At 38.4% G+C, this 24201-nt stretch overlaps 2 protein-coding genes across 2 annotated transcripts; one reads left to right on the plus strand and one right to left on the minus strand.

Annotated features, from left to right (window-relative positions):
• Positions 1-296: 296 nt before the first annotated feature.
• Positions 297-11210, minus strand: LOC144657039 (protein LZIC-like). Its single transcript, XM_078517326.1, has 8 exons — positions 11164-11210; positions 9891-9995; positions 9046-9181; positions 7693-7791; positions 5701-5796; positions 4689-4770; positions 1703-3292; positions 297-329 (listed from the first exon to the last, which is right to left on the minus strand). Exons 2-7 carry the CDS (start codon positions 9989-9991, stop codon positions 3234-3236), a joined length of 573 nt encoding a protein of 190 aa, XP_078373452.1. The 5' UTR covers positions 9992-9995; positions 11164-11210; the 3' UTR covers positions 297-329; positions 1703-3233.
• Positions 11211-11528: 318 nt separating this feature from the next.
• Positions 11529-20972, plus strand: LOC144657041 (eukaryotic translation initiation factor 5A-1-like). Its single transcript, XM_078517328.1, has 4 exons — positions 11529-11581; positions 13327-13511; positions 16928-17032; positions 20300-20972. Exons 2-4 carry the CDS (start codon positions 13338-13340, stop codon positions 20495-20497), a joined length of 477 nt encoding a protein of 158 aa, XP_078373454.1. The 5' UTR covers positions 11529-11581; positions 13327-13337; the 3' UTR covers positions 20498-20972.
• The last annotated feature ends 3229 nt before the right edge of the window (positions 20973-24201 follow it).

The raw sequence follows: 24201 nt of genomic DNA on the forward strand, positions 1-24201 counted from the left end.
ATACCTATGCGTTTAAACCAATAACAATCACATTTTATAAATAAACTAATTTTTGGATGCTCTTTCAGATCATTTGACAGGGTTCATTTTTCAATTTAATCAATTTTTAAAATTCGTACCCAGTCCCCTACTCGTTTAGAACATGGCTAATTGAGTGATCTGAAATTTCCAGAGGGGTGGGAACGGGATCAAACCAAAAACCTTTCTAGGGATTTTCCTGGAACAACGCATTTAACCTTTTGAAATACCTCTCCATACTAGTACCTACCCTGGTCTAAAAACACAAATCCTTTAAGTTAACAAATAAAATTTTCACTTATATTTAATTACTAGATTAATAATATACAAGCAGCAATTTCTCCATTCTGATTGGCTAAGAACACGTCAATTTATCCCAAACCAGTGCAAAAGGTGTAATTGGCAGTGCAAAACGTGTAATTGGCAGTGCAAAAAGTGTAATTGGCAGTGCAAAACGGTGTAACATCTTGAACAAACAAAATGCCGGACGAAAGTGAGACAAAATTTAAACTTAACAACGCAATTTTAATTAAAAGACTTGAAAACGACGCAAAGTACAGAAGAACAACAAACATTACTTACTGTAAAAGACGTAGAATTATCAAAAGGGCAAAGAGGACAAGACATTTAACTAAACTCGAAATAAGCTCACGGCCGACGGCCGATAGTAAATTAAAATTCTCGCCGAAACATTGCTTCACTTCTCTGAAGCGAAATGCGAAGAAATACTGACCAGACTTCCAAGGAACCGGTTACCTAGTTTTGAACACAGAAGGAGCAAGCATTTCATTTCATGATTGTTTTATAATAATAGCCGAAGCTTGTTTATTTAAAAGCTCGCTCAACAACAAAAGGCACAAAAGATAGTTTTACAACTGTAAGAGGCAAATCTAACCTGTAAAATGTCCAGTGAAATCAGGTAGCAATGCGGAGTTGGGAAAGATTTCCGCACAGCCCCCTACATTAATTATGTATGCAACTATTTCATACTATCACTATACATAAACAGCAATCATGAAAAGAACGAATCACTCAGATTATTGTATGCATAATTAATGTAGGGGGCTGTGCGGAAATCTTGCCCGGAGTTGTAGCAGAGTGCTCATCTGTACTAAGAAAATCCGTTCGGTAGATTTTTATAGTTCAGTATTTCACTTCGGTATTCATCTAGTTTGACTAATTTGTCAGCTAGAGCAACATGTGTTGAACTGAGGTTGATTTCTGTTCGGGCGAACACAAACACAGCACGGATAAAACGTACCAAAAAAATACCTCTCAGCCAAGAACAGCAGCAGAACCTTAGGAATTTTTTCCTTGCTTTGTCATTCACATTCTTCAAATTCAACGGCGAAAAGAGTCAAAAGACTGTTCTGAAAACTTTTCATGCAGCACTTCCAGAGGGTGAATGAATATTTACGCATGAATTCACACGTCAAAATTTTTAGCCAGGCGCTACTCTGAAGTTGTCACGAAAATTATCAAAGCGTGACCGAAATTGTCGCTTGTATATTATTAACAAGTAATCACATGATTTTTCTCGTGCAATTTGGAATAAATAAGCACTTGTAAATTTTTCAAAGGCTACAAATTGCACTTGCCCTGCGGGCTCGTGCAATTTTGTTAGCCTTTGAAAAATTTACTCGTGCTTATTTATTCTAAATTGCACTCGAAATCATGTGATTACTGGTACAAATAAAAGCTCACCATGCTATTAATATCTCTTGCTGATGCATACATCACTGATTAACAATATTAAAAAAAACAGCACTTGCAGATCACTGGGGGAGGTAATGCACTCAAGCCACCTGAACATCTGCATAGGCGCTCAAGCAAGTTCCAAAATTGCCAAATTCTTGTTTTACATTCTTTATCCCGTAAAAAAATTTACCATCTTTATTATTTACTATTCTATATCCCGTTTGATTTATAGGCCTAACTGACTGTACATTTCTAACTTTCAGTGATGTCAAAGGACTAAACACTATTCCAGAGGTTTAAATCCTGAAGAAAATCCTTTTGGCCACAACCAGGCAAATATTCTTTTTACTTCTTAGTGCACATTAATCAAAATGTTTTGCTACAAGAATCTGGTAGTCGATGTAGCCCATATTTCCTTGTCAATGACAATCTGATTTTTTTTCTCTATTTTTATCACCTTTAGATCTCTACATACTGGACCAGATCAGATATATAACCATTTATCATTATATAACAAAATTCTTGAATCTGATTGGTGCTTACCACACCCTACTTTTCCAAAATTGTCTTGTAACAAAGTGTCCAGTTACAAGGTGTCCAGTAACAAAGTTTGCATGCTGCAAGTGCGTCTTAATACTCCTTGATATTCTTAAAACCTTCAGTTTTAAAAATGAGATAGAGAGGATGAATCCTCAACAGGATTCGCTTGTCTCGAATTTTGTTATATACAGTCAAAGCTCTCGTAAGCGAACACCCTCGGGACGCAAAAAAAGTGTCCGTAACTGGAGCTGGCCGCTTACGAGAATGGTTCTCGTAAGCGGCCACTAGAGGTGTAGGGAAAAGATGGCCGCTTACGGGAGCTTGCTCAGCTAACAATAACCGGACGGACGTGCATGACAACAAAACAAACACTGAAATATGGTACTGTAATTACTGTAAAATCATTGTGACGAATGGCGATGTGAAGCTGATTTATAAAAACAAGATTTAGAGGTTGTTAATAGGATTTTCTTTGGGCTGTCCGCTTACCGGAGCTTAAAAACAAAGAAAAAGTCTAAGTCGTAATCTCTTAAAGTGTCCGCGGCCGCTTACGGGAATGTCCACTTACGAGAATGTAAAAATACAGAGTTTGTATGGGAGTTAAAACGGGGTTTCAGACAAGGCGGTCGTAAGTAGAGCTGTCCGCTTACGAGAGTGTCCGTAAAGAGAGCTTCGACTGTACTTATGATTAATTGATAATAGGACGTCATGTCGCCCGATTTTGTTAATCACTCGTATGATTACAAACTGAATTGAACTCCACTCAGTCCTATTACCATTATTTATCATTTATAAATAATGCAAAACTACTTTTTCAGGTCTCTTCATATACTTGAATTTCCCTCGATGCTGTCATTTCTGTTTATCAACAAAATTGACGACTGCATGAGAAAAACAGAAACTCAAATGTTTACACTTCTGAGGTGTAATGTCATCAAGGCAAATTACTTGATCCAAAATATAAAACGAAAGTCAATTCATTTCTGTGCGTCTTCTACTTGGGAACCAGCCACTTTAAGTAGTTTATCACCACTTCCTGCAAGAGTTAAGCAAAATTATTACTGGTTAACACAAGTACATTTAGCTTATTTAAGGGAGCTACATCCGGGACAACGCATCTTGAAAACAAATCAGGCCTGTCAGCCTAGGGGTCATAAATGGTCTATCAAAACTTTGCAGTGCCCGCAAAATTAGGCTTCTGTTGGGAATGCTAGCAAAATTTTAGTGGGTGCTCGTTTGCTTGTGCTTGTATATTTTTTTACAAGTGTTCGCAATCTCCGTTTTTAGTGGAGGCAGGTTTTTGAAAAGTGTTCGTTGCTTGCAAGGCAACAGAAAATCCTTTCAATGCAGTTATAAACCTCCAAATATTTGTCTGTGTGGATCCAGTTAACCCCCCCCCCCCTCCCCCAATCTCCACACCACCACATCAGAAATCTGTCCAGCCATCAGATAACAAATTATCTTCAGGAGTGAGTTTTTAATGTCTTTACTGAGAATTTTTCTAACTTGATTCATAATTCCCTGGAATTTGCCTGTCGTTGAAGAAAAGCAAATATTTTGTCCTATCCAGGGGGTCCGTAGTACCCAGCGGGGTACTCCGGCTTGTAAACGACGGGGATGATCGAATGGAGGCAAAACTCAGGACCCAAAAAAATCTCTTAGTCTTCCGACATTACCCAAAAAAATCCCTTAACCAAAAATAACCCACCAAAAAATCCCTTGTCAAATTACCCCTAAATTGCCAGGAGGTGCAATAACATAACACAAAGAACGCTTGTTTTGTTTATTCATCATACCATTAATGCGCCAAGGTACTTTGGTTCGTTTTTAATACCCCAAAAAATCCCCTATCTAAATCAAGATACCCAAAAAAATACTTGCCAAATTTTTCCAACCCCAAAAAATCCCGGAATCGAAAATTTCAAACCCAAAAAAATCCTTCGATCATCCCTGTCATTAACAAGCCGGAGTACCCCCCCCCCCCCCTGGGCCGCAGTCACCTTTATGCCACCAGAAAGTCAATGTAGCAGTTAGACTAACTTATTTTAACAAAGCAGTGTGTATTTCCCAGTCTGTGCTAAGTAAAAATACACCAATGAAAAATTCATTAACTATTCATCAGGGTGCAAACCAATCCCAGCACAGTATTCAGATCACATGTACACAACTGTAAACCCCAATACAAATCAATCAATAGAATTGACTTTTTATACAAACTCCTGCTCAGCTAATTAATATTCATTAACTTTTGATACAGATAGCTACCCAAGAATCACATGACAATACTTTGCATTCAATTTATTGTTTTCATTTCACAAGTAGAATAAACTATTCACATCTGATCTGTATGGGCGTTTACAATGTCTCACCTATCGGCTCGCCATTGTAAACGCCCATACAGATCTCCCGCTCATATTTTATCTACTACTTACCCATGTTCTCTGAAACTTTTTCAAAGGTACTTAAGGCTGCATTGGTATTCACAGCCAGGAACTCAGCTTCTTGAGGTTTTAACTGCAATTAGTCATAAAAAAAAACATACCTTTTACTGAATATTTGATACAATGTATATATATATGTTGTGGTTTAAATTTATCTTTGGTTTAAAATTTTTCAAACCAGTTTGACTTTTATTTTTCATTGTCTCAAATTCATTATCATAATCTTACACAAAGGGAAATAAAAATCAAACTGGTTTGAAAAATTTTAAACCAAGGAAAAATTTAAACCACAACATATATGAAGATGAAAATTAATGTTCATTATGTCACGAGCCTGGGACAAAGAAAAAATCTGAGTCCCTGACAAGAATTGAACCCATGGCCTCCCAGAAACCGGTTGGGCGCTCTTACCGCTAAGCTATGAAAGACTCATGTAGAGCTGGGCCATTATAAAGTATAAATTATATATAGATTTTTGAACATTAAAAATTGTTATTTAAGGAATAAAACCTCCATCCTCCAAAGACATGGAGTCTTAATTAACTCTGATAAAGATTATAGATTGGTAGGTCACTTCACTCACGTGACGGCACATAGAGAACCCAAGCTACAGGCCAGGGTTCTATCAGCCATTCAAGGCAGCGAAATAATGTGGCTAAGATCTTTATCAGTGAGAACTTATAAAGATAAGGACACAGAGGTATTTTAAGACAACATTTGTTATCCACCAATAGAAAAATCAGGTGACACATAAAATTACGGCTAACATCATTAGATCATAACTGGGTACTAACATTATTAGATCATTTACAATATATTTAAATTTCGTATATGTTTGATAATAAATTGATTGTTCCCTGCTGCTTTAAAGCAGCTTTTTCTGTGAGGAAAATACCAGCAAGAGTAACAATTTTCAGCTAGAAAATTTCTACTTACGGTACTTTTCTTAGTGCTTATATTAATTAATTTTGTATATGTTAAGTGATAATGAATTGATTGATACCTGCTCTCCAAGCTTCTTTAAAGCTGTTAAAATCTCTACTGCTTGTTGTGTGTATGCTGCTTGACTCAGATGACCAGTTTTAAGATCTCTTTGCATCTAAACAGAATACCAGTCATTGAAATTTTTTTATTAAATACTGTAGAATTCCGGTTATAAGCCCTGGGCTTATACAACTTTGTAAGGGTTTTTGGGTGGGCTTATAAGCAGAGGGGCTTATATTCGGGAGGGCTTACCAGATGTGTAAATGGGTACCGGCGACATAATGCTGGAAGGGTACCCTGCGATGGACTAGTGTACATCCCATTCAGGGGGGAGTAGGAATATTCCTAACCCCTTAATGCTACGGAAACCGGGATAAGCTCTGGGACTGGCAGTATGGGCTCCATGGCTCGAGGCTTCCCTTATCAGCTAATCTTGCTAGGACTGTACTTGGAAAATATAGACCCTCTGTCTTCCATGCATGGACCTGGCTGCACTTGATGGAAAAGTGCTGCAAGCATCTGGGAAACATGCTGGGGATATCACCAATGATCAGTCACAGATCCAGGGGGAGAGGGGCCTGAATGGCCAAACATTTTTGCCCCAAAACCCATGGATCTTCTGACACTCCTTTTCCAAAACTTCACTTTGCCCCCCCCCCCCTTTTCCTCCCCCTCTCCCTCACTGGCCCCTGAACCTTCAGTAAGGCCAACTCTGGATCAGCCCACTGATCCACTGTAGCCTCCAGAACAGGTGGTTTATTTTTTGCGGGGTTATTGCGAGGTCGCGCAAAGTGTGACCCCATGAGCGCGAAGCGCGAGGGAAAAATAAAGCGCCTGTACATAGCTAGACCATTGTTCATGCTCTACCGCCAACTTTTTTGATTGACATGAAAGACTGAGAAAGAACCAATCACAAAACGCTTAAATTTATTAGCGGGAAAACAGGTCTCAAGTATCAGTACTGCGAAAACAGTTGGTGGTCTCATTTGACACGTCTAAATCTGTAATTTGCTACATGTTTCGCTAGTTCAGTTAGTTTTGTTTCATTTCCATTTGTAAGTTATCCTTGAGGCTTGAAAATTTACGTTCTGGAAGGACAAGGTCTGACAAATATTCTTTGAAAATGCAGATAACTAATTGATGACAGGCCTGGCTGATAATGAATATTGTTGCAAGATGTGATCTTATCACGGATGGTACATTTATCTTTGTCCGGCTTTGGCAAAGGCTGTTGTAGCTTTACTTCGAGAAAGCTTAAAGTTGTTTTTAGAGAGACATTCTGTGTCGTAGATTCTTGTATTAGTTTAATCAAGCGCTTTGTCTCTTGAGCTAGATGATTAGGTTTTATTGTTTACCTTCTCTGCTGTCTGTGTTACGTTGGCACCACATGATTCAAATGTAGATAATTGAAATCTCATGGCACTTATTGTCACCGTTCACTAACACGAGGATTCTCAGGAAGAGCTGATAAATCAAGCTTTTACGGCAAAACAAAAACAACCTTCTTTTCTAATAATGCTTCGATGCGCGTCTTCAACACACGGAACCGGAAACAAATTGAGGGCGGAAGCGAACACTTGATCGCCTTTTTGTTTTGTTACACATTTAACATCCTGTGGCTTAAAGCAGCCAATCACATGACCGAAAACCGTTCGCCCGGCAAACTGCTGGAAGAGCATAAACAATGGTGTGTCTACAGGTGGTTTCTTTTTCCTTCGCGCTTCACGCTCGCCCCCACACGACTCGCAAAATAAAAACTCGCACTTCGCGCTTCGACCAGCAAAATAAACCGCCTGTTCTGCAGGCTAAATCCACTGATGATAGACTTGCATGGAGTTGAACAATTCTGGCTGCATGTACTCCTTACAGGGTGGGACAGAAGTGCTGTTATTTTCATCTCACCCTGTCCTAAAGTGGGCAACTGCTCTCGTGAGCTGGCATGCATAAATTATGCCAGACTTAGGTTTACTTCATTTTCCTACAAGATGATTATTAGTTATTTTCTCCTCACCTCTGCAAGTCTCTGTCTCAGTTGGCCTGGTTGTTTCTTTGCAAACAAGCGAATGACTTCTGGTGTCTTAAAAGCTTCACTAATAGCTGCCTGGATTGCCTGTCAAGTTGAACACAGAAAGAAATGATGGTATTGAAAAACAAGAACAGGTTTTTAGCCTGAGGTGGGCATCTGGACAGGTTTCTAGTGGATGCCCACTTTTTAGAGGAAATAAAATGAATTACTGTACAGTCGAACCTCGATTATCTGGACCTCGATTATCCGGATTTTTTGATTATCCGGACTTCCCTCTCTGGTCCCAATTTTTTCATGAATATTAAGTCACATTCAAGACCAGATATAACTAAGTTCGACGATGATTTTAACGTTATCACAAGGTGGTTTACCTGTCAAAAAGCATTGGAAAACCTCTGATGTGTAGTTTCCAATCGAACAACATTTAAGCTTAATACTTTGGCAGGCAACTTCCTTATTCAATTTCCACTAGCCATAAAAAACATTCACACAAATAAATTTGCTTTCTGTCTTTGCTTGTACTTGTATTATACTGAAGTTTACAAGGCAAAATTGCAAAATTCAGAATGTTTAAATCCTTCTATCAAGTGAAAAACATCATAGAGTGTTCAATCGGTCTGTGCCGCACATTAGCACCACTTCTAGTCACCAGGCCCATCACGAAAAGACTCATGGAATGCCTGGAGGTTCAAAATTGTTTGCGAACGAATCAGCGTGTTTTCGTCGCCTTTTTCGAAAGAAAAAATGCCTCAAAATGATCAGTGTGTTTGGAAATTTTATTTTGAGGATGGTTAACAGCTGATTTATAGCTATTATGAAGCAATTTTTTTTTTCTGTTTAATGTGGAAAAATGCGCCGAAGATGCGGAGGATGCAGAAGTTAGCGAACTATGCGGATCCGCACCACCGCATCCTGTCAGATGCCTTGGGTGTTTTTTGGCTTATAAATATTCATACGATTATCCAGACTCTCAATTATCCGGACTATTTAATTAGCCTAGTCCCAACGAGATAATCGAGGTTCGACTGTATTAAGAGTTATTTATAAGCAAATTTAGAAATCTTAAATACATGTGCACCCAAAACTGCAGAAATACACCTGGCATGCTTTTAAAAGTTTAATCCTTGGACCCTCTTAGAAGGGTGGAGTCAGGCCTTATAGAAATTTTGGCATGCCCACTTTTTTAAATCCCAGTGGCTTAAAGACTGTATGAGAAAGATGTTAACCAGGTAGTAACAATTAAAGGGACAGGCCACAAATTAAAGACAAATAAGCTAAGGCAGTCGACATCGCATTGTCAACCATTTTGACTGAAATTTAATTGTTTGATGACATTACCAGCTGCATGCTGCTTATTTCATCAACTAGCGTCACATTTCCAGCGGCAAATTTATCCAAGGTGTCCTTGAATTCTTTGAGTTGTTCCAGTGTTTCTTTCTTGGTCTCCTCATATTCATCCTCATCTAAATCCTCCCTTGAAAAATAATAATAAAAATACAGACCTGTATGAAAATGTCTGTTACTTATAACAAGTTAATTTACTCATCATCAATATCATCATCATCATCATCATCATCATCATCATCATAAAAATCTAAAACAAAACAAAATAAAAATCAAACTAGTTCAAATGAAAATTTTTAAACCAAAGATAAATTGAAACCACAACATATACAAATACCGATAAAAATTTTTTACCACCCACAACTAATGACTCGAAGGAATCAACAACCCAAAAAGTTAAAACGCAAAGGGAAAATAATAAACTGCAAGCATTCTCTATCTTAAATTAGTGTACAAGGTGAATACAGGATTTTGCAAGCTACCGGTTAATCTTTTTCTTCCTTCCTTCCACACCCAATTCCCTTCTTGTTTCACCTAGGGCTGTCGCCAAGGGCCGGCTGCCGGCTAATTTCACCGGCTAAAAGAGGACTTAAATCCGGCTGAAATTTCACATGAAAACAAAGACTTGGGTAAACGTTTATAGCTGCCAAGGCTAGAAAAGCCAGCTGGGGTTGTTGATGAGCCGGCTTAGTGTTTTCTTAGCTACATTCGCCCCCCTCCCACTATTTCTACTGCACCGAAAATTTGAGGAAAATGACCGACTGCTTGCAGTCTTTGAAAATAATCCAAAAGTACTACCCTGCCACGTTCAACGAAAAAGACCTTCAAAACAAACTTACTTGCATTCTTCTAAATCTGCAAGCTGGGCTACAAGGCGATCAAGCTGTTCTCCCAAGTTCTGCTTTAACTTCTGAGTCTCGCTCTGTCCTCTGGATGTCATATTCCTGAAAATCAATTTTAGTGCTATCAAGCATTGTATATAGTTCCTAAAAATATAATACCCCACTGCCCTGGTCCCAGTCCTTTCTCATGGACATGAGTGCAGGGCGTTGTTGACCTATATTTCTCCCTCTGCTTTAGTTCTTTATGATACAAAACCAATAGATGACTGGAGACCTCTTTGATGGGGGTGAATAAGTTTGCAGATTGATGGATTTGGACTTAAAAAGTGCAGGGATCCTAGAATTTGTATGCTATCTTGAGCATATATGCAGACTTTGAAAATACAGCGGATCACCGCTTAGCTGAGAATTTTGGCTGGATTCTGGACTCTTCATGTCAGGAAGCTCTGATCGTGGATACAAAATGAAGTTTAGATCACTTTGGTTAGTTTTTGTCAGTATGTTGGCAGAATAATTTGTCACAAAAATAAGCAATAAAATGAAACTTCTTCAAAAATTGGCATAAAAAATAGCATCTACCATACCCCATAAAGTTTTCAAGTAATTAGGATAATTTCAGATTTGAACAAAAATAGTGGTGGATTGATAGATTTGGTCAAAAAAAAGCACTGATCAGCAGATTTGCATCCTCCTATTCAGGGGTGTCTGGTTTCAGACACCCCTATCACCCATTAAAATATTTAGCATTTTCCCCCCGCCCCCACCCTTGGAAATTCTAATAACTTTTCTTGGGGTAGGTATTCACTAATCTGCTAGCAGATTTATAGTGAATAACCTCAACCTTGATTATTCCAGGTATCACAAAAACCTCATCCAATAATTGTTTGTTCTATCACTAGAGATAACCAGATCAAAAGGAAAACTGTTTCACTGGACCTTTAAGGGTTTTCATCGGTGTAAAAACAAGGAGTTTTCTTTGTTTTGGAGCTATTGTTTTTCTGTTCTATATTGTTTCCAGGTTCTTTGTTGTCTTTATAGTTCTTTGCTTTAGGTTTTTAAACAGAGGATTTGATTAGTTTATACACAAGGGAATCTTTCTTGATGTGTCAACAACAAGGCTTCGACATTTCTGTTAATATATTTCCCCAGTACAGTACAATTAAACCACAATGAACGTAACCTTAACAATAAAAGGAGTTATTGTTCGTGCTTCTGTGCATGTTGTATTAATTGTGATATTTGTAACTGAAAAACTGGCGTACAATCTTACCTCAAATTCTGCAGCTCTGCAACTCTGTTCAAACTTGCATTGATCAAACACACTAGCCCCCAGTCCTCCAAGGTACGCGGTCAATATCTGTTTTACAAAAAAGTATTTTTTGTGCTCTTCAAAAGAATTCACTCAAAAAGTAAATGTTGCGAAGGCCGAGAAATAATCGTTTTTGCCGAAAAAACAAGGAAAATCACCTTGAGTTCACTAATAATACCTGTAGATTTAATTTTTATTCGGAGCTTTGCTAAGCATTGACGTCACATCCGTCACGCATGCTGAAACTTCAAGTTTTTCTTCTTTTTTTACTTCCGTCATGGGTTGAGCAATTCCAATTGATTCGTACCCCCTATACCAGTGCGCAGAGCCCGTTGCCTTCCTTTTCCGAACCACGTTGCGAGAAGCTCTGTCGACTACCGTAAGTATTTCATTCAGTGTTTTATTTCCCTAGAACTCCGTTTTGAGTCCCTGGTGCAGAAAGCCAAGTCAGTTTTTTTCTTGCCATCCCTTTTTCAACATTCTATCAGCAATATATCCCCGTTGTGCTTTCTTTAGGCCAAGTATAGAATCGAAGGCCGTTTCTTGGTCTTTGATCTAAAGAGCCACACGATACAATGAATTGACTTAGTTTTGGTGTTTAATGCATTGATGTTCAAAGTAAATGAATATATATAGCGCCTAGCAAAGCTTACTGCTGTGAAATTTGCAATTTGGGTCGTCCAGTAAGACTTTTAATTCGTTACTCATATCGCCGGCGAAAAGTGAATCACCGACCGGCCGGCTACAGCGGTCTTCGCACGTGATAAAAACTTTTTTCTTTATGTCCGGCAACGTTATAAATTGTACATTGTACATCTTTGCTTTTTATTTTCAGTTTTCGTTTTAAAATGGGAAAACTCTAGCTTTATTAAATGTATCGATGGCATTGAGTAATGCATAGTTAAATTATTACATCGAAGTTGAATTATTACACCCAGCTATATTATTGCTGACTCAGAAAAGTTGCTTGCCTGTTCGAGTTAAAACCATTTTTTGTTTCTTATTGTGCGATTTACTTATTACAAAAACTAGCAACGTCATTTTTCCAGTTCACTATACAATTTTAAAGGTTAACTGCAGACTTCATAAATAAAGGATTGATATTATGTGTGGTGTAAAGGTTAGAATTAACACGGCTAATGTGAGATCTGGGTTGGCCTGGGTTGCTATTCAAGAGTATGATACTGGCTAAGTGTTGGGAAGGGGGGATAACCCTACATTGGACTACATGTTTGTTTAGTTGGGGGGGGGGGGTTGAAATACCCTTTGTCACATGATCGTAATAATTCTGGACCAAGTGCCTGAGCTATCGATTTGGTGAGCCCCAGTAATCCAACATCGAAATTTGGCTAGCGAATACTACTCGTAAAGCCATTTATATCAGCAGTGAGTCCCACAGGGCAAAAAACTTCCACTGTCTACCCGTCCGAGACAAGTACATATTGATCAATGGCGATAATGTAATTTTGTTCATGGTCACAAGTGACAAAGAAAAAAAACAAGTGTGTAACCTTGGAGAAGGGGAGGACATATTTCTTACCCAGCGCTTGCATTTTACACGGCCGAATTTGGTAGTCACTGGGTGCAATCAGCCCCAGCAAATCAAGGATTTTATTGGTGGGCCATTAAATTCAGTTGATGGCATATTTAAAGGGGCAGTGTCACCAAGATTTGGTGCTACTTGAAGATGCAATGAAGGTGTTGGTCTCCATTGGAAATCCACTAAAAGTGCCCTGGCCTTGCTAAAACACACTTAACTAGTGTGGCTATGGGCGGATAGCAATGATATGGGCAAGCTGACATGGATTTATGCCTTTTTTATTCTTTAAGGGTTATTTTGTTGAAAAGTGAGTGCCCTCACAGTTCTAGCACAGCAGGGATTTCAAAATGTTTTGAAGTAGGCGTCAGCAACTGGAAGAGTAGGGGGCTGTGACAATGCCAAGCTTGTTTCTCACAAGCTGATTTCTATGGCCAAAGTAACCAGTGACATAAAATCAAGTAGCCCGTGGAACTCAGGCGGGTGCTGGCTTGTTTTGAAAACCCTGGCACAGTTTACACAAAAACGTAGAAGACTTCTCATGAGATTGTCCTGTTTAGATTGTTTACAGTGTTTTTTTTTTTCAGTTTCTGTTAACATGGGTGACATGGATAATGAATATGAAGAAGGAGGTGCAGATGCTGGAGCATCAGAAACGTATCCCCAGCAGTGCTCTGCTCTTCGTAAAAATGGCCATGTTGTCATTAAAGGCCGTCCCTGTAAAATAGTGGAAATGTCGACTTCAAAGACTGGAAAGCATGGTCACGCTAAGGTATGTGGTAACAAATCAAGGGGCGAAGATAATTTTGCATGTCATCTTTATTAGCTTAGAACTACCTTATTACATGAAATTTTTGCGACACTTTAATTTTGCGATTCTGAAAAAATCGCGAAATTAAAGTGACGCGGACAATAAGCGTCGCGAACATAACATGACGCGAATATTAAGTGACTTGCTTATGTCAGTAATCAATGTAAATGGATGCTGTCTTCATATGACTCACTTGTAGACATTGTGAGAACTGCTCTGTTGTTGCTATTGCCGAGATTAAGTCCCCCCGCTGCTTTTTTGTTAATTTTGACGTTATTTTTCCTTCGCCAGTGAAGTCCTTTTGTATAATTCAAAGGCATGTCAAAGTATATTGCCAAGAAAATGTAAATTGAACATGTGTCTCACTCAAAAACATGTAATTAAAGTGATTCAAAATACAAAATTTTTGCGAAGATCGCGAAATTTAAGTGTCACGAAATATGTGCACCTCAAAATCGCGAAATTAACGTGTCGCGAAAATTTCATGTAATAAGGTAAACTAATATTGAATAGAGTGGTGAATTCATTTATACTCCTTTGAGTAAACATCGGGTATTTTGGTTTTCAGCTTTTGTTGTATCTGTTTTTCCCCAGTTTTTGTTAACCCTCGGACGTACAAGCAAATTCATACCCCCCCTCCACCCGCCATTGTACAAGGGGGGGGGGATCAGGCTTTTAGCCAGGTGGGAGTCCAGGAGTCCTATGGACGGCCACTTTTCAGAGAAAATTAATATGAATACCGTATTTTCTCGGTTATAAGGCGCACGGTTTTTTCAAGGAAAATCTGTTTTTTTTAGGAAGTTTTTGCCAAAATTGGGGTGCGTCTTATAGCCGAGTATTTTCGCCCAACAAAATCTTATGGCCGCCATTTTACCGAAACTTGCAGTTAAAATAAGAAAAAAGAAAACTCTTGGTGTTGGTCATTCACTTTTATAATATTTCACACTTCTAGAACAAGAAACGGCAAGTTTCAACGTGAAGTTTATTAACAACTGCTTTTGTCAGCATTGTGTTGAAACAGACAAAGAAAATCAAGCATACTTATATTAATCAAACCTTTCTCATCGTGGAAAGTTGATAAATGACTTTAGAAGACAAGGAAAACACCAAAAAAAAAGCCTGAGAATCTTTGATAAACACTCGATAAACAAAGTGCGAAGCGAGACGAAGCATGCTTGGGTACTTGGTAACCAAGCTACAAACTCAGTGGTCACTGGTAACTACACATCTGCCAGGTTACTAAGCAGCCAAGATCAAAGCATGAACGATAGAAAGATGTTTACCTCGAGCGAATTTACGTCTTATAACAGCAAGAAATCTCACCTCTTTACTCGAAAATTGTGCCAAGGAGTATGAACAACATTCAAACATTCAAATTCTGTATGGAGAACTGTCCTTAAATTGATGACTGCATCTTTTTAACTCCCAAACTCATGGTGCGTCTTATAACCGAGTGTTTTCGCAAAATTTTTAGTTTGGAAACTTGACATGACAAAGTTGCCAAGTTTAGGGTGCGTCTTATAACCGAGTGCGCCTTATAACCGAGAAAATACGGTAACTGTTAACAGAGGTTTTTTCAGCAAATTTGGACATCTTAAGATACTTAAGCACTCATAACTGCAGAAAAACACCTTGTATGCTCCTCAGGCTCTCCTATGGGGACAAAGTCAGGCCTTGAAAAAATTTTGGACTCCCAGTTTTTAAATCCTGGCTGAAAGCCTGGGGTGGATGGAACCCCTCCCCAAAGCTTTTGTTCTATTAAGGCGCAGCAAAATTATTTTGCACCGAGTAGAAAGCCCATTGCTTACTCTACAAGATGACATAATGTTTTTGGTGTGACGTCATATGACGTTGCGTGACAACATTGGAGCTGCCATCTTGGATTTCACCATTTTCTTAGAAAGTCACAAAGTAACGGAAATTGATGCAAAATCAAGCCAGAATGCTTATGGTATGTAAAAATAAACAAATTGTTCAATTTTGTTTTAAAAAACTGGAAAAATAAAGAAAAATGCTAAAAATGACAAATTTTGGACAGACCTGCTTGTAATTATGACATTGCCATGGCAATGTCAAATATCTTGGGTTCATGATTGGCATATCAAAATTTCCGCAAGGGATGAATGAACAGCTACTGAAAGTTTCAGCATTGTAGAGTAAATCCTCTTTTCAAAATGTCACCACCACCCCTTGTACGTCCGAGGGTTAAAAAGTCAAATAGCATTTGAAGTTGCTTCTCTTGGAGGGACTTGAATTTTTAGGGATCACTTCGTGTTCTTTTGGGATGCTTCAATTTATTCTAACAACTGAAATTACAAAGCATTGTTTTTACATCCAGAATTTTTTAGGGATTAAAAAATAAAATATGGCGAGCTTCCCTCTTAAATCAATCAAAAGTGACTGTTGTACTTCCGATTATTATTTTAAGGGATTTTGGTGAATTGCTTTATTTGGAAATATTATACACTTAATGACTTTTTCCGAGGGAAACAATTAATTTTGTTTCCCTCGATTCTCAATGTTTCCCTCGGCTTTGCCTCTGGAAACATTGAGATTCGAGGGAAACAAAATTAACTAGTTTCCCAAGGGATCAGTCATTAAGTAGGGCAGTAGGAGTAGGGGGGCCGGGGGGGGGACGCCCCCCCCCCCCCCTGAGAAAAAATTAAATAGAATAGGTCAAATCAGTCTCGTAACAGTCGGGAACAGTATATTTAATTAAGAGTTAATAAGCATCCGAGGCGTGTTTTGTAAAGGCATTTTAAGCTCAAATGTCTGTTAAATTTCCTTCTGGGAGCCAGAAATGTTAGTCGGGTCCACACTTCTTGCTAATTTTTTATTTACTGCAAGTTTTTGGGCTTGCGTTACGTTTTCCGCTGAGTTGGGGTCAAATTGTGTGATTGATAGAAGCCTTTATGTATTTCAACAACAATAAATATTCAAAAAATGGCTTTAAAATGGCTTGAAAGTTACATCAAACTGCTTCTCTGAAAGTGTTCCAAAATGCACCAAATTGCTCTAGAGGATGTCTAAATTTTCAAATTTTTCCGAGGGACAATACCCCCGTACCCCGCTACAGGGGATGGGCCTCTGGCCCATCCTAACAAAACCCCTAAAAGTTCTAACCTTTGGGCCCCCTCACTCCAAAATCTGTTCCTACGGGCCTGTTTTAAAAGTGTTTCGTTATCTTGCACGACATAGACTAAGAAAAATGCAATGTTACCCTCAGACGTCACAGATTTTGCAGTGTTGCCAGCTCAGAGACTTTATGGCAGGAAACAGTTTTATTGTTAGATGTCGTGACCTCGAATAAGCCAATAAGAGCATGTACTGTTAGGGAAAATAAGCTATATAACAATAACCTTTATTGTTGTTCAAAGGTCCATTTGGTAGCCCTAGACATTTTTACTGGGAAGAAATATGAAGATATCTGCCCTTCAACCCACAACATGAACGTCCCGCATGTTTCACGTTCGGACTATCAGGTAAGTTTTCATATAAAGGGAAAATGATGCATGTCTTGTACCAACGGGAGAATGTCGATGTCTCTAATTGTGTACCAAAAGATTATATTGACTGTTTTTATCAAAGTTATGTATACTGTTTGGTTAAACAACAACATCAAAAAACTTAAAGATCATAGAGCCAGCCAGAAAAAAATAGTTTTTCAATAATTTCCAATTAACTCATTTCCTGTCGCCCCTTTAAATTCGTGCACTCGGAAATGATACCGAAAATTTTTTTTAAAAATTTTTTTTCTGATCGCTACAAAATTTGGCAGATTGCATGACAGAGAAATTCCCCATTCCCCCTGCGAATTTGAGCGTAGACACACAATTCAGCCTACATGGTATACTTGCCTACCAAGCCCTTGGCTTCGCAAACATGGCGTAAGAGATCACATTTTATCGCTGCTGATACTGAGAGAGTGCTAGAGCTGTTGGCAGAAGGAGAAAGTGATAAAGATGGCATGTCTTCCAGATCAGGAAGTCCAAAATATAAGTGGAGACATGATGTAAGGGATGAGAAAACAGTACTGCAAGCATGGTTGGAAATGTGATGAATTGTCTTACTGAAAATCTTAAAAAATCTTAAGAAATCTTACAGAAAACTGGTCAAAACTCAACCAAATTGGGGGTTCAGCTTATAGCCGAGTATTTCCGCCGAAAAAAAATTCCATGGTACTAGAAAAGAGTTGAATTTGAATAAATTATTCATCTATAAGCCGAGCGATCATCAATAAAGAAAATTAACAAGCATTTGTAATTAATTCTTGTTCATTACCTTTTATTTAAGTGGCGGCTCCTAAAAAGCCATCTGGTTTAGTGAAGAAATGTTAAGAATTAAGTTTTTATTCGTCTTTTCTTTGCTATTTACTAGTAGGCTGGAACTGCGGTCGTCCATCCGCTCGCTCTGGAATATTATTTTGTCGGCGTGCGTGATCGTCTTTTGAACGGTCGAGATCATTCGAAATCTTGCATGTATTAAACAATTTCCTTGCAATCTCTTCCACAAGTAAATTTCTGCCTGAGACTGTTTCTTTTCCTTCAGTTTTTTAATAGTTTTATGCAGAATCACCGCTAACATGACACTTCAAGAGAAGAAAGAAAGAATCGATTGTTTTGACTTGCTTTGGCGACGTCAGAAACTGACCAATCAGAAGCGGCTGTTCCCACGCGCTTGGCAAACATTGTAACACAATCTATCAGAAAGCGGCTGGCTGGATGTAATATTGTTGTTCAAAACTACAAATTTTTAATACCACGACTTCTCTGCTAAAAGAAACCACTTCAGAAAAGTTTGATTGGATTCAGAATACTCGACAAATACCGGCAACAGCACGGTGTTTCGTGTTGATAACATCTTAAGTTCATCCGCATGATCTGCTCGCTGGCGACTTGCAAAATATTTTGCAACAAGCTGAACAGTATTCATCCCGTATTCTCTGGCGATTTTGCAGTTGTTTTGAACGGTCTCTACCTCAGCAACAACTTTCATCGGAAGATTTAGTTGTTTGAAAACTAGTAGCTTTTGGTATGATGATCGATAACCACTTAATTCTTCAGAAGAATGCGTGATTGTTTGAGATGGGATTCTAAACTCAGGTGAATTTTTTATCACGCGTATGTACGGTTCTAAATAAATTCACCTTTTATTAGTAATTTCTTTTGTTGTTTTTTCGATTGCATACATGTAGTTGTGATTTAACAAATATGTTGATTTGCTGCACGTGGATTGTTTTGTAGTTTGAAGGAAAAACTGGGTCTCGGCTTATAGCCGAGTGTTTTGGGTTTATTTTTTGTCAGACTCGAACTGGTTCTGAAAACCAAAAGTTTAGGGTCTCGGCTTATAGCCGGGGTCGGGCTTATAGCCGAATAAATACGGTAACTGAAACAACGTCAAATAAGACACAGAGTTTGCTCGCGGAGTAAGACAGAAAATAGGAGACCAATCTATTCTGCGCTAATGCAAAGCCTGGAGATGTTGTTCATAGTTCGATATCAATGTTTTCATTGACACTGGGGTCAACCATGTTGTTATCGTTGGCCTCTGAATCAAGCAAGAAACTAAATAAATTGCATGCTGTTACTCTATGGAGCATTACCTTGGTTTTTGAGGCAATCTTTGGAGGGGGCGTCTAATAGACACAGCGTTTATTAGAGGGGGGTGTCTAATACAAACTTTACACCTCAGGGGGAGGGTTAGATACGAGGTGTTTATTTGAGAGTGGACGTTTATTAGATCATTTATGGTACCTATCTGAACCCATAAGTTAGAATCATTCCTGTATTTGGGAGCAGGGCTGTTCAAAGGAAAGCAGCCATGGCTGAATAGTTAAGGCCCTGGACTTGAAAGCTGGAAAACCTGGGTTCAAGTCCTGTTCTGACCACTTCCTGGAGTTGTTTCTCATTTGATCTGTTTCATGTGGACCTCAACCACATGTGTGCTCCTCCTGCTAGTTGGAATTTTGTGTCTAGTGCGAAGCGCAGACACAAAGCTATAACGCTAAAAATTTTCAGTAAGTGCTTTATATGTGGCAAATAATGACGTCATACTAACCAAGTTGCACTGAGGTTTCTCATATGTGTCAGCGTACACAAAGTATTTTGCGGTATTCTTCTCTGGGTAATAGTAATTGATAATCACTCATTAGTGCCTCGTAACCCAAAGTAAACAACCGATGACAATGTAGAACAAATGGAACAAGCCTAATTTAAGATAATTAAGGCATTAACTACGTCAACAAACATCGACACGATGTGCTCTTGAGATGTCTGTTAACTCGCGCGTACTCATGCATTGAAGGTATTCGTTAGCGTCTACCCTGGGCAAATACATGTAGTAGATGCTAAATCAACTAATCAAAGTGCATGCGTTGTGCTACACAAAAGTATGCTACGTCTACTTCAGATAGCCTTTCTAGATCATCTTGCAACTGTTTATTATTGCTACCCGAATTTCTATGCTACACTGCTGAAGCTTGATATTTTGACCTTTTCTCCACACCGCTAGTCTATGCCAACAAAATCCTAATTAATGCGTTACTGTGACCGAGCAATACAGTAATGCACAAAGCTCAATCAAGCTCAGCACTAGACACATGTACGCTGTGCGGACCTATTTTTAACTTTGTAATGTTTGTTTCTAATATTTGAATGCTCTGCCCCATTGGCATTTGTGCTTAATCAGTTACATGTTACATTTACAAATTAAATGTTTAAATTGACTACATTTCCTGTAATCTTTTCTAGCTAAATGACATAGACGACGATGGATTCCTGTCTTTAATGGATGACGGTGGTGAGACTCGCGAGGACTTAAAGTTACCTGATAATGAGCTGGGAAAAGAAATAAAGACTAAATTTGAAAGCGATGATCAGTTTTTGGTAACAGTTCTCAAGGCAATGGGAGAGGAAACCGTTATTGGTCTCAAGGCACAGTCAAAATAAATGGACACACAGCTGTTTGCAGTCAATGTTTTAGACAGTAAAAGTGAACCATTGTGATAAATAAAGCACTAGGCAAAACTAATTGCTCTATTTCTTCTTTTCTTGATCCTGCAACTCCTGGGTGAACAGTAAGTTTAGTTAGCAAGTTCTCTTCTACAAAAATGAGCTTATTGTGAGTTATAAGCATTAGGTAGTTTTTGAGTAATGCTTGCGTTTAGGATAAAACGGTTTGTTCGAAATGAAAGCAACTCTGGCAGTCAATTATATATTGTAATTAAAGAGCAACGTTTTTGTCTGTCTTAGATTTTCTTAACTGCATAGGAAATGGCTGGACTGTTCATTATAAGAAACTGGAATGTCTTGTATGATCCACGAGTGGGGGTTATTTCTTCCTTTTGCAATTCCAAAGTTAAACTGAATGGTGTTATTGTTTATACAACAATTCCTTCCCATTAAAAGCAATGTTTGTATTTCAGTGATTGATCTTTGTAACTTCCAGTTTAAATGACCTAAAACATCCTGAATGTTTATAGAGGAACTATATATCTAGAGTAACTACTGAAATGATCGAGAATTTTCTAAGCAGCATGGCTGTCCACTTCTTCAATTGAAAAAACGTTTATTTTATAGATTTCTTTTTGCCACCAAGACTGTGGGGGGATGTGTTGATTAACACTGAACTGAATAGCTCATTTCCGAGTTACCGTTTGCCTCTATTTCAAAACGAGTCTGCGAGCAAAATCATTAATATGAAAATGAGTTTCACCTAAAGGCCATCCATTTTCATGCAAATCAAACTCATTGTCATTTGAATGGTTTCGCACTTGTTTTGAAACAGAAGCAAAGCGTAACTCACAAATGGCCTATTAAAATATCAATTCGCTTGAAGATGTTTAATAGTGTATGTTTTGATAATTTCCAGTAAACTGTTTTACTTCACGAGTTTGAGATAGAGAAGTGAACCCGCCCTCACTTTGTGAATGCCTTGTCTAAACGTTAGGAATAGGTGTAAACATAGCCTTTTTGATTATTCATTGGAAGTGAATAAGCTTTATTTAGGGATTGGGTTATGCGTAACAGTAGGTTAAGGTGATCACTTTGGTCTAGAAACTGCTCAGAAAACAAAAAGTTGCTCCAAATATGAAAACTTGCTGATTAATTTTGGGACAGCCTCCACCCCCCCCCCCCTCCCCACGTTACAAAACACTCTGCCGCCACTGAATTTACTCCTCAATGTGCTCCTTTATGAAATTATTCTAACAGTGCCTCACCAAATTTTTTTTTCAAATTTTGTAATTTAAAATGTTTTCAAACCATATTGTCATCCACTTATTCTCTGAAATTAATGGAAAAATATTTGTTGGAATAAAATAGTGTAAGCTGTGTGCAGTCCAGTTGGCAGTGTGAAGGGACATGTAAAAAACACTGCTCTAAACTGATAAATATGCACAAATCTGTCTTCAATTGATTGAATAAGAACACTTTATGAGCTGTTACTAACACACAGAAAGCAATGGATTTTCTGATTCAAAACTCGTGCTTGCCATTCCCACCCTCTAAATAAGAATCTTCAGAGCAGACGTGAAGAAGCAGCGTGTTCTACTTATCCTCAGTGTGATAGGGGTTAGTGCAACCCCCCCCCCCAAAAAAAAAAAGGTGATGACGTTCATCCTGCTGGAAAAAAATTAACTCTTGTTAAAAGGAAAGCAGAGTCCTTTGCGCATGCGTATTCGCAAGTGAAATGAAACTCGCGATCGAAAGATATGGTGTTCAGTGGTTCAGTGGGATGATTCCGCTCTAGCATCAGTCGACGAATAATGTAAGTGTAAGCTAAAACTTATCCTATGCGACGCCTGCGTAGTGTTGTTTTTATTTCCCCCACTTATCCCACAAAGATTGCAGGTAAGTTGTGAATAAACGGAAGTGTGCCATCTTTAAAGGTTCGTTATTATTATTACAAGTAATTTTTGTAAGGGGTACTTCGTAACGGGCCTGTGCGAGGTTAACCCCTGATTTATGAAAACAGAAATTCAGAAACTTTGCAATAAAAGCTTAGTTGCTTTCTATGTAATTGTTTTGTAAGATTCAAAAACTAAATGGTCGCTTGCTAGGAACTTGAAAGTAAGTGTAAAATAGTATGTTACGCATGCGTAATCTACACACTCCCACAATGATTGGAGATTAAGTTTGTATAAGATTTTTGCGTTCGAAATTTCTAAGCACGATGACGTCGTTAACATACGATTTTTCTATACGACAAATTTTTGTAAGGGGATCTCGTAACAGGCCCGTACGAGAACGCCCCTGAATACTTCATAGAAATAATAGTAAAATATTTCTATAAAGCCATACCATGGTTCATGGCGTTTTACAATAAAAAAAAATTATAACAAACGGAAATAACATTAAGAACTTACATCAGTGGTAAAAATTGCCTTGGCTTGGCAAATTGTGAAAAGTAAAGAGAAAGTTGCTGCTTAGAACGGGGATTTTATTCTTTTCGACGGAAGTGTACCCTCCTCTACAAATAGTAATACGGTTTGTGTGATCTACAAGAGTGGATTGAAAAACGCATTGACATACATTTGACATCACTGAAACAAATATTCCATATAAGTGATATAACTGTCTGTCGTATCTTCGACCCTCCGAACCCAACTACTAAAATTTTAGGTCATTCAAAGACAAACCCATCCTCGGAGACCCAGGGGCAGTTAGTGGGGCGAAACGAAGGAAAACCGGGCAGAAATCCTGCCCGGTTTTCCTTCGTTTCGCCCCACTAACTGCCCCTGGGTCTCCGAGGATGAGACAAACCAAAACCTTTTAAACACCCACGCTGCGACAAAAAAAAAAAACAAAGCAAAAAAAGAATGGCAAGTGTAAATTGTTTTGCGTGACCGTCCACATGAATATTTAATTCATTGCACCTTTAATATCGGAAGCTTGGCAGCTTTATATAGGTCTTATATAGGCTATAACGTGAATACCAGGCTTGAAGCACTTCTCAAATTAGCAGTGATTTTAATATGTAGAGAGAACAAATAAAATACAAGTTGCTGAATCCATCAAATTAATACGGTATTGTGTGACTTATAGCACAAGTACTGGCGTGCGAATATTTAAAAGTTCAAATCAGACGAAATTTGCATATACAGTTGAATCTTGACTACTCGAACCCTCAGTAACTCGAACCAACCGCTATTAACTCGAACCTTTTTCGATACCCTTCCAGGTATTTTTCTTATTAACTGTACCCTCAATAACTCGAACTCCCGTTATCTCGAACTTTTTTATTATGTTTCCTTTGAAGGTTCGAGTTATCGGGATTCAACTGTACGCTGAAAAAAAAATCCTATGATATTCATTGGGTAGTCGTGTGTGCAGTTCAGTTGTAATGACGGTGTGACACACATAACAGACATGACATAATCCTCTTCGCGCCTAAGAGGCACATAAGGAATGACGGTGTGAAGGGACGTGTAAACCTGCGGAGTATCTTGTGACAAGTATTTTAATCTTCTCGAATTTTGCCCATCCATGCGGCCCTTTTTGGGATTTCTGTGTCTCTTTTGAGTTCTTCTACTGTTTTAAGCCGTTATTGCGATATTTCAGTTAATTCTATGACCAGTTGGTCAGTGCCGAAATGCCTAAAATTGCGTGACATAGTCCCTTTAATAACGATCAGCCGTGAGGAAACTGCAGAC

This window comes from Oculina patagonica, chromosome 6 (genome assembly GCF_052425735.1).
Source record: "Oculina patagonica isolate OP01 chromosome 6, crgOcupat, whole genome shotgun sequence".
NCBI classification, from domain to species: Eukaryota; Metazoa; Cnidaria; class Anthozoa; order Scleractinia; family Oculinidae; genus Oculina; species Oculina patagonica.

Excerpts from the sequence above, each read along its gene's own strand:
- LOC144657041 (XM_078517328.1), top strand. The coding sequence starts at position 13,338 with ATGGGTGACATGGATAATGAATATGAAGAAGGAGGTGCAGATGCTGGA. Across the intron at positions 13,512-16,927 it reads GAAAGCATGGTCACGCTAAG|GTCCATTTGGTAGCCCTAGA; the intron begins GTATGTGGTAAC and ends TGTTGTTCAAAG. Across the intron at positions 17,033-20,299 it reads TTTCACGTTCGGACTATCAG|CTAAATGACATAGACGACGA; the intron begins GTAAGTTTTCAT and ends AATCTTTTCTAG.
- LOC144657039 (XM_078517326.1), bottom strand. The coding sequence starts at position 9,991 with ATGACATCCAGAGGACAGAGCGAGACTCAGAAGTTAAAGCAGAACTTG. Across the intron at positions 9,182-9,890 it reads GCAGATTTAGAAGAATGCAA|GGAGGATTTAGATGAGGATG; the intron begins GTAAGTTTGTTT and ends TTATTTTTCAAG. Across the intron at positions 5,797-7,692 it reads TGAGACAGAGACTTGCAGAG|ATGCAAAGAGATCTTAAAAC; the intron begins GTGAGGAGAAAA and ends TATTCTGTTTAG.